This window comes from Hyperoodon ampullatus (assembly GCF_949752795.1).
Source record: "Hyperoodon ampullatus genome assembly, chromosome: 3".
In the NCBI taxonomy this organism is placed as follows: Eukaryota; Metazoa; Chordata; class Mammalia; order Artiodactyla; family Ziphiidae; genus Hyperoodon; species Hyperoodon ampullatus.
In genome coordinates this window covers 37,750,051-37,763,526 of record NC_136916.1, presented here as the reverse complement: position 1 = coordinate 37,763,526, position 13,476 = coordinate 37,750,051, and the positions used below count along the sequence as shown (strand labels likewise).

General features: G+C 39.8%; 1 protein-coding gene across 6 annotated transcripts in view; it reads right to left on the bottom strand.

Moving 5' to 3' along the window:
- The window catches only part of AP3S2 (adaptor related protein complex 3 subunit sigma 2), a gene marked incomplete at its 5' end in the record, with an annotated part of 67,595 nt that overhangs the window by 35,720 nt on the left and 18,399 nt on the right, over positions 1-13,476 (bottom strand). For 4 of the 6 annotated variants that reach the window (XM_079700660.1, XM_079700661.1, XM_079700663.1 and 1 more), the window contains one exon: positions 1,204-1,275. The exons of the other annotated variants lie outside the window; for them this stretch is intronic. In XM_079700660.1, coding sequence (XP_079556786.1) covers positions 1,204-1,275 — 72 coding nt within the window. The remainder of the gene's footprint in view (positions 1-1,203; positions 1,276-13,476) is intronic. 6 annotated transcript variants of the gene reach the window in all.

Below are 13,476 nucleotides of genomic sequence, written 5' to 3'. Positions count from 1 at the left end.
CCACTGAGCCTGCGCGTCCGGAGCCTGTGCTCCGCAACGGGAGAGGCCACAACAGCGAGAAGCCCGCATAACGCAAAAAAAAGAAAAAAAAAAAAGAAAGAAAAGTATCAGTCAGTCCCGGAAGCTTTGTGAGGCTATCAGGGAGCCCCAAGTCAAGTATCTATAAAAGGAATGGGGTTCTGTGATTCTCTTGCACCAAGCTGCTCAGGGAGCCACACAGCCAAGCCACATGTTGAGAGAGAAAACTGTACTCCATTCCAACACCCATTGCATTAGCCCAGAAAATGCTATCTGAGAAACCCTGGGAGAGTTAACTGAGACCAAAGATCCTACTGGAAAATGGAAGTGCTCTAGATGGCAATGATGGATCTAAAAATAACCTACCTCGTTATGATGAAAACAGATTAATAAAGGATCATGGCATAGCAATGGGTAGTAGTCTCCTAAACATCATTATCTCCCTCTAAGGGCCATGGATCATAGTGACAATAATCAGTGGAAGAAAAACCAGGACCAAGCAAACCTAAGATGCACCAACCTCCACCAATGAACAGCACTGGGTACAGCATGTGCCCAGTTGGATAAAATAAATGTGGCAGCTCCTATCCCCTTGCTGGCTATCTCCCATATTTCATTTGGCACATGAGGACATAAGCCATGTCACAGTTATGGTAGCAACACAAAACTGAGAACATGTACTTTGGACCACTTCAGTTCTGCCTGGCAGGCTTCCCTACAGAGTATCACCTGACCTCAAACTATGCTACTGATGTCTTAGTCACTATATTACTCTTTAGGAAAAGGGTACATTTTACTAGCTAAGTTCAAAACCATGATGTGTTTATTTCAAAGCTTCACTGTCACTGGACTATGCCTGGGAAACTCATTTCAAAATCAATATAAAACTATTTATCTCACCATTGGCCTGGTAGCCATCATTGCCCTAAACCAAGAAGTCCGTCTGTGAAAACACGAACCATAATATAGGCCCAGTAATTAACCTGTGTGTGTTAAAACTGGTAACAAGTCTCAGCAAAATACTCCCCAAACTATTAAACTTAAGTTATTAAGTTTAATAACTTAGGTTCTAGGACTATCCCTAGAGTAAAAAAAACAAAAGAAAGAACATGAAGGTGTACAGACGCCTAGAGATGTCCAAAGTTCTTAGTTTCCTAGTAACCCTGGTTTGGGAGAGAAGGTTACCTTATCCATATGGAAGATCAAATCCAATTCACAAACATTTTCGAAACACTTATCCAGAGTCTCCACAAAAACCTAGGAAACGAGGAGAAATAGATACATAAGTCACATCTTCATAAATGTCACATCTGAAAGTAAAGGGGGCAGTCAAGATACTATTTACCTTATGATAAATCTCAAACCCACGACCCCCCCCAAAAAAAACCCCACCGCAAACCTCCCAGCACTAGCTGATCACCCTACTTATCCCAATTTGAAGGGGACAATTGAAGACAGGACAATCTTGTTTTCAGTATAGCAACACAACCAGCAGACACATGTGGCTTTCTTTCCCCCTTTATAAGATGCCAGCTGATATAAAAGAATAACGAAGTAACAGCTACTTATAATACTATGTCCTTTCCCCAAGCCTCCATGTATACATGTAAAAACATTTTTCATTATCATGGTGTTAACATAGCTCTGTCCTGCTAATTTCAATGAACATTAACTTCAAAACACTTTTCCATGAATCAACTTAATTAACATGCTTACGATTTTAATTTACTATAAATATAACATTTAAACAGAAAAGTGTTCAAAGGGTAAACACTTTATAATTTATATATTATAAATAAACACTTTATAATTAAGCTATAAGGGTATATAGCTTAATGAATTTTCAGAATGAGCATATCATGTAACCACCATCCAAATATTGAAATGGAGCATTACCAGTTCCCTAGAAGCCCCCGTCATGCCCCCTCAGACCGTATGCTCTCCAAAGGTAACCACCATCCTGACTCCTACCATCACAGTTTAGTTTTGCCTGTCCTTGAATTTCCATAGAAGGCGTCATACATCATGTACTCTTTTCGTTTGGCTTCTTTCACTCAACAATGTTTGTCAATTCTCCCATGTTGTTGCATGTCATAAAATCTTGTACATATTCACTGCTGTATAGTATTTCATTCTTAAATTTATTTATCCATTCTCCTACAGACATTTGAGTTTTTTGTTTTGACAAATTGATATAAATGGAAACTATACTTCCAACCACTCTGGAAAACTATTTGACATTATTTACTAATACTCTATGATCCAGCAATTCTACTCCTAGGTACATACTCAAAAGAAATGCATACAAATGTATGCCAAAAAACACATATAATAATTTCATAATAGCATTATTTATAACCCTATACATTTTTAACAATGACTGAATATCCACTGTAAGGATAACATACATAAATATGGGTTTTCAGTCACTGTGCTGGGCAGTGAGCCCTTACAATCTGGCAACTCAAGTCCTTCAGTTTGAGGAAATTTCATCAAATAATTTTGTTGAGAATTTCCTCCCTTCCATATTCCTCATCTTTCTTTTTTGGAGCTGTTTATATTGGGGTATTAGACCTCCCATTTTCTTCTTTTCTGTCTCATTTTCCTCTCATGTTTTTAATTTTTAAGAGATCATTCTGCTCTGTGTTTCCTGTTTATGAGCCCATTTTTGTTTGTCTTCCATTATTTCTCTGTGGCTTAGAGATAGGGGGCTGTTTGTTTTATTGTTAAAATGAGTTGAATTTTACTGTTTTAGTCTCCATTTTCCATGTCAGAGCCTTTCCTCAGATGTCTGATTATCCTTGTTTTTTATTCATAAGAATTAAAGGCTGATTGGAAGCTCTGTAATAATGGCTATTTGCTGGGAATCCTACCCTCCACCACCGCCCTGGGCTTTTTAATTTCATTTTCCTTAGATTGGTCAGATTTCCCAGAGGAATTTTACAATCTCCTGCCTAAACAGTAAAAGACTAGCTGTCAGAAATTTGGGAGCTGAGTGGCAGGAAAAGGGTTGGAAAGTTAGTATACAACATTCACAAGGCATATGTTCACTTAATCCCCCTGACTTGTACCATCAACTATGTCTAGAATTGGAGAAAGGATTTAGGGATCTAACTGGTTCTCAGCTTTCCTTGACCACTCCACACCCACACCACAGTGAGACTCTGTACAGCTAGCTTTGTGCCTTTTGAGGGTTCCACGGTGTGTAGCAGGTTGGCTGTCAGCTTTCTCTACTGCTGGCCTGGGGTGTGACTTCCTTGGACCAGCCAAGTCAATACCAGGCATTCATACTCTTCCCTTCTTTCAAAAAATTCCTTGCTACTGTCTTCTCTCCTGTTCTCTGTCCTTGTGGGTATGTATGTTCTTTTAAAATTCATGTTCTATAGTTTTAAAGGAAGAAAATGAACTTAGAAGTGTGGGAGGTCCCAAGAGGACTTTTAAAAACATGAAACTGACAAAGTCTAAAATTCTCACAGAAAATAAAATGTGAAAGAATACCAAGAACATTTGGACAAACAATGATAATAAGGAATGACTGGTCTTACTAGGTATCAAAATTCATTGTAAAGCTTTGGTAATTAAGGGAGTGTAATACTAAGATAGAAATAAAAGGATGGATCAGTGGGACAGAATATAAAATACTGGAACATATACACATTTATAAGAAAACAATTTCTTTTTCTGGATGGGATAAATCATTTTCATTACTATCAAAGGCATAAACACGTGTTGGAAATTTGTTAAATGGTCAAAGTTCATTTTAAAAAACCTACTGTAAATTAAGGTAATGTAGATTAAAATGATGTAGATTAAAATGCATCATCTGTCTCTTTTTTTTTTTTTTTTTTTTTTTTTTTTTTTTTTTTGCGGCAGGCGGGCCTCTCACTGTTGTGGCCTCTCCCCTCGCGGAGCACAGGCTCCGGAGCACAGGCTCAGTGGCCATGGCTCACGGGCCTAGCCGCTCTGCGGCATGTGGGATCTTCCCAGACCGGGGCACGAACCCGTGTCCCCTGCATCGGCAGGCGGACTCTGAACCACTGCGCCACCAGGGAAGCCCCATCATCTGTCTCTTAAATAAAGTAATACTTCCCATAAAAAGCAAAGGTGGGCTTTTGCCTTAATGCTGAATAACGCTGGTTCTAGAATCCTGTGCAAGTCTAAACAAAAATGCATTCTCTGAAAATTGTTTTCCACTTATTGTGAATGTCAATAGATCAAGTTCAAAGACAAGGCATGATTAAAAACTGCCATTGTCTTAAATTCTACAGGCTATGAATTTCAGATAAGTTTCACCAAAAAGTCACAGTTGACAAACGCAGTGAAGCACAGGGACACAGCACAGACACTTTGGGTTTTGAAGTTTGAGAAAATTGAAGTAGAAAGTAGATTTTGTGCGGAATACTTTTACATGCTCGAGGAAGACCCAGAATCATGACAGCTGTAGCAGTCTGTGAAAAAGTCACCATAGCCTGCCGTCACCAAGTTGCCTCCATATCTGTAGCTCCCATACTGGGTGCCAGCATTCATGTAGCCTCCAATGGTTGGCACCGCCAAATCCTCTTCCTCTCCCTCTATTGCAGATGTCCCCTCCTCTGCCCTGCCCTGGTAGGTCTGGGCGTAGAGGCACTTCATTTTGCATGGAGCCTCCCATGCCAAGAAAATACAATTTTTGATAAAGATGGTATTTTAAATTGATGGGAAAAAGATGACCTAGACAATAAATAGTGTCGGGACAAATGGCTATCCTTTGGGGTAAAAAATATTGTACCTGGGCTTCCCTGGTGGCGCAGTGGTTGAGAGTCCGCCTGCCGATGCAGGGGACACGGGTTCGTGCCCCGGTCCGGGAAGATCCCACATGCCGTGGAGCGGCTGGGCCCGTGAGCCACGGCCGCTGAGCCTGCGCGTCCGGAGCCTGTGCTCCACAACGGGAGAGGCCACAACAGTAAGAGGCCCACGTACCGCCAAAATATATATATATATATTGTACCTATCTCAATACAGACATATAAATACCTTAAAGATATTGAGCTAAATGTAAACAAAAAACAAAAAACAGAAAAAAACTAACAAAGCAATGGCAGATCCATTTTATGTCATCTGGGTCTCTCTTGGAAATGATTTAGTCATTCTGTGGGATGCTTCTGGTTAGCTGACACTGTTCAAAGCAGCAAGTGGAGATGCTGCCTAGCGCCAGGACACGTGAGGAGAAGCAGCCCATATTTCTCAGCAGCACTGTGCCAAGGGGCTGTTTTCATTAAAGAGGGTTAATGAAATTAAGATTGGTGTATTAGGGGCTTCCCTGGTGGCACAGTGGTTGAGAGTCCGCCTGCCAATGCAGGGGACACGGGTTCATGCCCCGGTCCGGGAAGATCCCACATGCCACGGAGTGGCTGGGCCCGTGAGCCATGGCCGCTGAGCCTGCGCATCCGTAGCCTGTGCTCCACAACGGGAGGGGCCACAGCAGTGAGAGGCCCGCGTACCGCAAAAAAAAAAAAAGATTGGTGTATTAGTCTGCTTGGGCTGCCACAACAAAATACCACATGGTAGTAACTAAGTCTGTGTGGCTTAAACAACAGACATTTTCTCACAGTGTTGGAGGTTAGAAGTCCTAGATCAAGGTTTGGCAGGAGCAGTTTCTCCTCCTGGCTTGCAGACAGCTGCCTTCTCCCTGTGTCCTTGAATGGCCTCTCCTTAGTTTGTGCATGTGGAAAGAAAGAGATCTCTGGTGTCTCTTCCTCTTCATAATTATAAGAACACCAGCTGCATGAGATCAGAACCCCACCCTTAGGCCTAGTTTAACTTACTTCCTTAAAGGCCCCGTCTCCAAATACAGTCACATTGGGGGTTAAAGCCTTCAACATACAAATTTTGGGAAGACACAATTTAGTCCATAACAATTGGGTTCTCAGTAGGCTAGTGATACAGAATAAGATGGAATAGCTCCAGAAAAGACATCCCCAGATAGAGATCAAAACGAACAGTCAGATGTATCTATTTCTCCTAAAGCTTTCTCAAAACATCATAATTCAAGATCATAATCAAGGTCAAGAGAAAGGAAACAAAAGTCAGATAATGTAGGAAGAAACCGCAGGAGCCAGAACATAATAAGCAAACAGCGTGCTAATGCATGAAGGGACTGAAATGAAGGTGCTACAGACTCAGATGGCAAAATAATATGACATGAATCTAAAACTAAATTAAGAAACAAATCTGGGGAATAAAATGACAAAGAACAAAGTAGGCATAGAGGGAACTTTCCTCAACATAATAAAGGCCATATATGACAAACCCACAGCCAACATTGTCCTCAATGGTGAAAAACTGAAACCATTTCCACTAAGATCAGGAACAAGACAAGGCTGCCCACTCTCACCACTCATATTCAACATAGTTTTGGAAGTTTTAGCCACAGCAATCAGAGAACAAAAGGAAATAAAAGGAATCCAAATTGGAAAAGAAGTAAAGCTGTCACTGTTTGCAGATGACATGATACTATACATAGAGAATCCTAAAGATGCTACCGAAAAACTACTAGAGCTAATCAATGAATTTGGTAAAGTAGCAGGATACAAAATTAATGCACAGAAATCTCTGGCATTCCTGTACACTAGTGATGAAAAATCTGAAAATGAAATCAAGAAAACACTCCCATTTACCATTGCAACAAAAAGAATAAAATATCTAGGAATAAACCTACCTAAGGAGACAAAAGACCTGTATGCAGAAAATTATAAGACACTGATGAAAGAAATTAAAGATGATACAAATAGATGGAGAGATATACCATGCTCCTGGATTGGAAGAATCAATATTGTGAAAATGACTCTACTACCCAAAGCAATCTACAGATTCAATGCAATCCCTATCAAACTACCACTGGCATTTTTCACAGAACTAGAACAAAAAATTTCAAAATTTGTTTGGAAAAACAAAAGACCCCGAATAGCCAAAGCAATCTTGAGAACGAAAAACGGAGCTGGAGGAATCAGGCTCCCTGACTTCAGACTATACTACAAAGCTACAGTAATCAAGACAGTGTGGTACTGGCATAAAAACAGAAAGATAGATCAGTGGATCAGGATAGAAAGCCCAGAGATAAACCCACGCACATATGGCCAACTTATCTTTGATAAAGGAGGCAGGAATGTACAGTGGAGAAAGGACAGCCTCTTCAATAAGTGGTGCTGGGAAAACTGGACAGCTACATGTAAAAGTATGAGATTAGATCATTCCCTAACACCATACACAAAAATAAGCTCAAAATGGATTAAAGACCTAAATGTAAGGCCAGAAACTATCAAACTCTTAGAGGAAAACACAGGCAGAACACTCTATGACATAAATCACAGCAAGATCCTTTTGGACCCACCTCCTAGAGAAATGGAAATAAAAACAAAGATAAACAAATGGGACCTAATGAAACTTCAAAGCTTTTGCACAGCAAAGGAAACCATAAACAAGACCAAAAGACAACCCTCAGAATGGGAGAAAATATTTGCAAATGAAGCAACTGACAAGGGATTAATCTCCAAAATTTATAAACAGCTCATGCAGCTCAATAGCAAAAAAACAAACAACCCAATCCAAAAATGGGCAGAAGACTTAAATAGGCATTTCTCCAAAGAAGATATACAGACTGCCAACAAACACATGAAAGAATGCTCAACATCATTAATCATTAGAGAAATGCAAATCAAAACTACAATGAGATATCATCTCACACCAGTCAGAATGGCCATCATCAAAAAATCTAGAAACAATAAATGCTGGAGAGGGTGTGGAGAAAAGGGAACACTCTTGCACTGCTGGTGGGAATGTGAATTGGTACAGCCACTATGGGGAACAGTATGGAGGTTCCTTAAAAAACTAAAAATAGAACTACCATATGACCCAGCAATCCCACTACTAGGCATATACCCTGAGAAAACCATAATTCAAAAAGAGACATGTACCAAAATGTTCATTGCAGCTCTATTCACAATAGCCCGGAGATGGAAACAACCTAAGTGTCCATCATCGGATAAATGGATAAAGAAAATGTGGCACATATATACAATGGAATATTACTCAGCCATAAAAAGAAACGAAACTGAGCTATTTGTAATGAGGTGGATAGACCTAGAGTCTGTCATACAGAGTGAAGTAAGTCAGAAAGAGAAAGACAAATACCATATGCTAACACATATATATGGAATTAAAAAAAAAAATGTCATGAAGAACCTAGGGGTAAAACGGGAATAAAGACACAGACCTACTTGAGAATGGACTTGAGGATATGGGGAGGGGGAAGGGTAAGCTGTGACAAAGTGAAAGAGAGGCATGGACATATATACACTACCAAACGTAAGGTAGATAGATAGTGGGAAGCAGCCGCAGAGCACAGGGAGATCAGCTCGGTGCTTTGTGACCGCCTGGAGTGGTGGGTTGGGGAGGGTGGGAGGGAGGGAGATGCATGAGGGAAGGGATGTGGGAACAGATGTATATGTATGACTGATTCACTTTGTTATAAAGCAGAAACTAATAAAAAAAAAAATGACAAAGAACATTCTTCTCACAAAGGAAAAGAGCAACTAAATTCATCTGCAAATGGTGAGAACAGACACAAATACAAAGAATGAAAGTCATCAAGAGGCAAAAGTCATTCAACATCTAAGTCTCATAAAAGGCATCACCTTAGTAGAAGCAAGGAATGGAAAAGGTCTTGATCCTACAAGGTTGCAAAGGGCAGACAAATTACAAGAAAAGGAAATGGTGTAAAAACAAAAACAAGAAGAAACAGCTGCAGCTACTGGAGATTCTGTTCTCAATGTTGCTGCCCTGTTGCCATCAAGAACACAGGTAACTCCTCAGGTAGCTACAGAGGCTCATAGGGCAGCCCCACAAGCTAAACCTTTGGCAGAGGTCAGAATAGCCACATTTAGCTATTATAACACAGCAGTGTGACTCCAATGAAATTCGCTGAACAGAAATAAAAAGGAAAACACTGGATATAGTTCAGCTGATGAAGAAAGTTACAAGACTCTGAAGCAACAGGAAGTAGTATGTGGTAATCTAGATGCTCAGTATGAAAAGATCATAAACTCATACACAAAGAGGAGTAGGATTGGGTCTCACTCTTCAACGCGAGGAATGGATACAGGTTGAAAAAGATCACACATTTGAAGTATGGGAGGGACTTCCCTGGCAGTCCAGTGGTTAAGACTCCACGCTTCCACTGTAGCGGGCATGGGTTTGATCCCTGGTTGGGGAACTAAGATCCCGCATGCTACAAGGCGCGGCCAAAAAAAAAAAAAAAAGAAAAAAAAGTATGGGACTTACAGAGTTCTTGTTCTTGTTCTGAAGTCAGGTCTTCAGAACAAACAGCTAGCATTCTAATTTGCATGGATGTCATGCTGACTTTAGTATATTGAAAAATGATTTTTACCACAAAAAAGAAATGATAATTTTGTGATATGATACGAGATGTTAGCTTGATATGGTGGTAATCATTTTGCAATATATATCAGTCAATACACTATACATCTTAACTTTACAAAATGTTTACAAAATGTTATGTGTTATATATCAATTATACCTTAATAAAGCTGGGGGAAAAAAGAAAAACATCATTTTTTATAACTATTAAATCAATGATACTGGTGTTAGTGTTGTAATCAGGTTAAATCTACTTCTATCAAACTTGATAGGAGGGGACCTCCCTGGTGGTGCAGTGGTTAAGAATCCACCTGCCAATGCCAGGGACACGGGTTCGATCCCTGGTCCGGGAAGATCCCACATGCCATGGAGCAACTAAGCCCTTGCACCACAGCTACTGAGCCTGCGCTCTAGTGCCTGCAAGCCACAACTACTGAGCCTGCGCACCACAACTACTGAAGCCCGGGTGCCCTAGAGCCCACATGTCGCAACTACTGAGCCCACATGCCACAACTACCAAGCCTGCGTGCTTCAACTACTGAATCCTGCACATCTAGAGCCCGTGCTCTGCAACGAGAAGCACGCGCACCGCAACAAAGAGTAGCCCCTACTCACCACAACTAGAGAAAGCCCACGTGCAGCAGCGAAGACCCAGCGCAGCCAAAAATAAATAAAATTTTAAAAAACAAACTTGAGGGCTTCCCTGTGGCGCAGTGGTTGAGAATCTGCCTGCCAATGCAGGGGACACGGGTTCGAGCCCTGGTCTGGGAGGATCCCACATGTCACGGAGCAACTAGCCCCATGAGCCACAATTACTGAGCCTGCGCATCTGGAGCCTGTGCTCCGCAACAAGAGAGGCTGTGATAGTGAGAGGCCCGCGCACCACGATGAGGAGTGGCCCCCACTTGCCGCAACTAGAGAAAGCCCTTGCACAGAAACGAGGAGCCAACACAACCATAAAAAAAAAAAAAAAAAAAAAAACTTGATAGGACAATATTTTTTAGCTCATGAATCCTACTTTTCAAATATATAAAAGCTGCAGATGGGATAAAATCTCACACACAGATTTTTTTGCATCCACTGTCTTGTGTACTTCTGTTAACTTTTTATAGTTATTTTCATCTCTTGAAACACGAAAGAAATGTTATGTAGATTTCTTTAGACAATCTGGCCAAAGTGCTACATAATCAAGCACAAATAAGCTGGGTGGTGATAATAATAAAAATGGTTTTCTCAAAAGAAAAAAAAAAAGCAATGGCAATACTGGAGAATATTTTTATATACCTTCAAGCTACAAGAAGAAAGACAAGCAAACCTAACTACATAAAGTTAAAAGACAAATGGACTAGGAGAAAATATCTGCAATAAATATAACAGAAAAGGAAAAAAGTTAGGAAAAAAACAAACGCTTACAAATGAATAAAACAAATGAGCCAGACTTCCCTGGTGGCACAGTGGTTAAGAATCCGCCTGCCAATGCAGGGGATACTGGTTTGAGCCTTGGTCCGGGAAGATCCCACATGCTATGGAACAACTAAGCCCACGCGCTACAACTGAAGATCCCACATGCCGCGGAGCAACTAAGCCCGTGCGCCACAACTACTGAGCCTGCGCTCTAGAGCCTGTGAGTCACAGTTACTAAGCCCACGTGCCTAGAGCCCATGCTCCACAACAAGAGAAGCCACCGCAATAAGAAGCCCGCACACCACAACGAAGAGTAGCCCCTGCTCGTCGCAACTAGAGAAAGGCCGAGCGCAGCAACAAAGACCCAATGCAGCCAAAAAATTTTTAAATAAATAGATTTAAAAAAACAAAAACAAATGAGCCATTAGAAAAGTGGACAAATGCTATGGTAAGACATTTTCAAATACAAAATGACTGGTAAACAGTAAAAGATATGTGGCCTCACTAGTATTCAAGAAAGCTAGGGAAAACAACAAATTTCTATTTTTTCACCCATAAGATGGCAAACATTTGAAAATATCCTTAATATTTAAAGCTGGTAAGGTTATGGGGAAATAGGACTTTGGGGAGAGGCAACCAGGTACTATCTAACAATTTAAAAAGCACACATCTTTAATTAAAGCAGCAATTCCAAATTTAGGAATCTATCCTAAAGAAACTAACACACGTGCATACAGATGCATGTGCAAGGATATCATTGCACAATAATTTGCAATAGGAAGAAACTGGGAGAAACCTGAATGCCCACAGGTAGGGTATTGAATAAAATATTATAAATAAAAGACTATGATATATTAATATTGTGGAAAATCATGCATCACTAAAAAGCATATATGAAGTGGAAAAAGCTCCAAGACTTCTAAGGGATTAAAAAAGCAAGTTGCAGAACTATGTATGTAGTGAGATTACTTTTTACTTAAAAATTAAATAATGTATGTGACACATGTGTGTGTGTGTGTGTACATGCATTAAAAGACTTAATAGTGGCTACCTCTAGAAAGGGGAGTGGTATATGAGAGGGGAATGAATGCTAAGGGGGAGGACTTCTCCATTATACTTAATAAATTTACTGTTATACTCTGTAATGACCTATATGGGAAAAGAATCTAAAGAGCAGATAATATGTATATGTATAACTGATCCACTTTGCTGTACAGCAGAAACTAACACAACATTGTAAATCAACTATACTCCAATAAAAATTAATAATAAAAAAAAAGGAATGGAATACTGATACATGCTACAACAATGGATGGATATTGAAACTATTATGCTAAAGAAGGCAGTCTTCTGTGGTCCTTCTGTGGTCCAGAAGGACCACATATTATACAAATCTATTTTTATGAAATGTCCATAATAAGCAAAACTATAGATACAGGAAGTAAATTAATGGTTGCCTAGGGCTGGAGTTAGGAGGCAGTTGGAGGGAAATGGGAAGTGACTAATGAGTAAGAGGTTTCTTTTTGGGGTGATGAAAATGTTCTAAAATTGGTTGTGATGATGGCTATACAACTCTGTGAATATACTAAAATCCACTCAATTACACACTTCAAATGGATAAATTGTATGGTATGTGAATTATATCTCAATAAAACTGTTTTTTAAAAAAACCTTACCTTTTTTAATAAAAAGAATATATTCAGGTACTACTTGTATAATTTAAAAAACCCAAAACAATGTACTTGAAATTCCAAAAAGGGGCCTACATTTATAAAGAAATTTAAGTTAAACTAGAAGTAGTGAAACAATGGGAGACTGAATAATTTGAAGAAACTGGAACATGATACAGAGAAAAAGAAACTCAGTTCCCTATCTCAGATATACTGAAATAAATCTTTTGTGTGTTAAAAAGATTTAAATAATCTTTGTGCTAAAAACTTATTAAAACATTTTTTAATTGAAAACAAATGATTTGGAATTTTGTCCCAATTGGAAGATAAACTTATGACTAGTGAAGAAGTAGAGGAGATAAACATAAAGTGGATAGTTTCAACTATGCTGAAGTGCAAATAATGAACAGCGTAAAGTAAGAATTAGAGGGACGGCTGTATAATGGTAAAGAAATATTTGTGAATATAATGATGAATAAAAGCTTAATACCGTGGGCTTCCCTGGTGGCGCAGTGGTTGGGAGTCCACCTGACGATGCAGGGGACACGGGTTCGTGTCCTGGTCCGGGAGGATCCCACATGCCGCAGAGTGGCTGGGCCCGTGGGCCATGGCTGCTGGGCCTGCGCGTCCGGAGCCTGTGCTCCGCAACAGGAGAGACCACAACAGTGAGAGGCCCGCGTACCGCAAAAAAAAAGCTTAATATCCTAAAACTCCAGAATAAACCATGGGATATTAGGACCTTTTTTGAAAAACAAAACAAAACTGTAATGTAAGATTTGAAAGAAGGAATGAATAAATGCAAGGAAACGCTACTTTAAATTTACTTCTGATTAAAATCCAACAGGGACTTTTGGAACTTTTACAAATTATTCAAAAATGTATAAGGATGAATAAATGGTTATAACTATTGGAGAATATTCTGAAAAAGAACCGCACCCAAGGGGAATAACTGGTCTTACTAGGGATATGA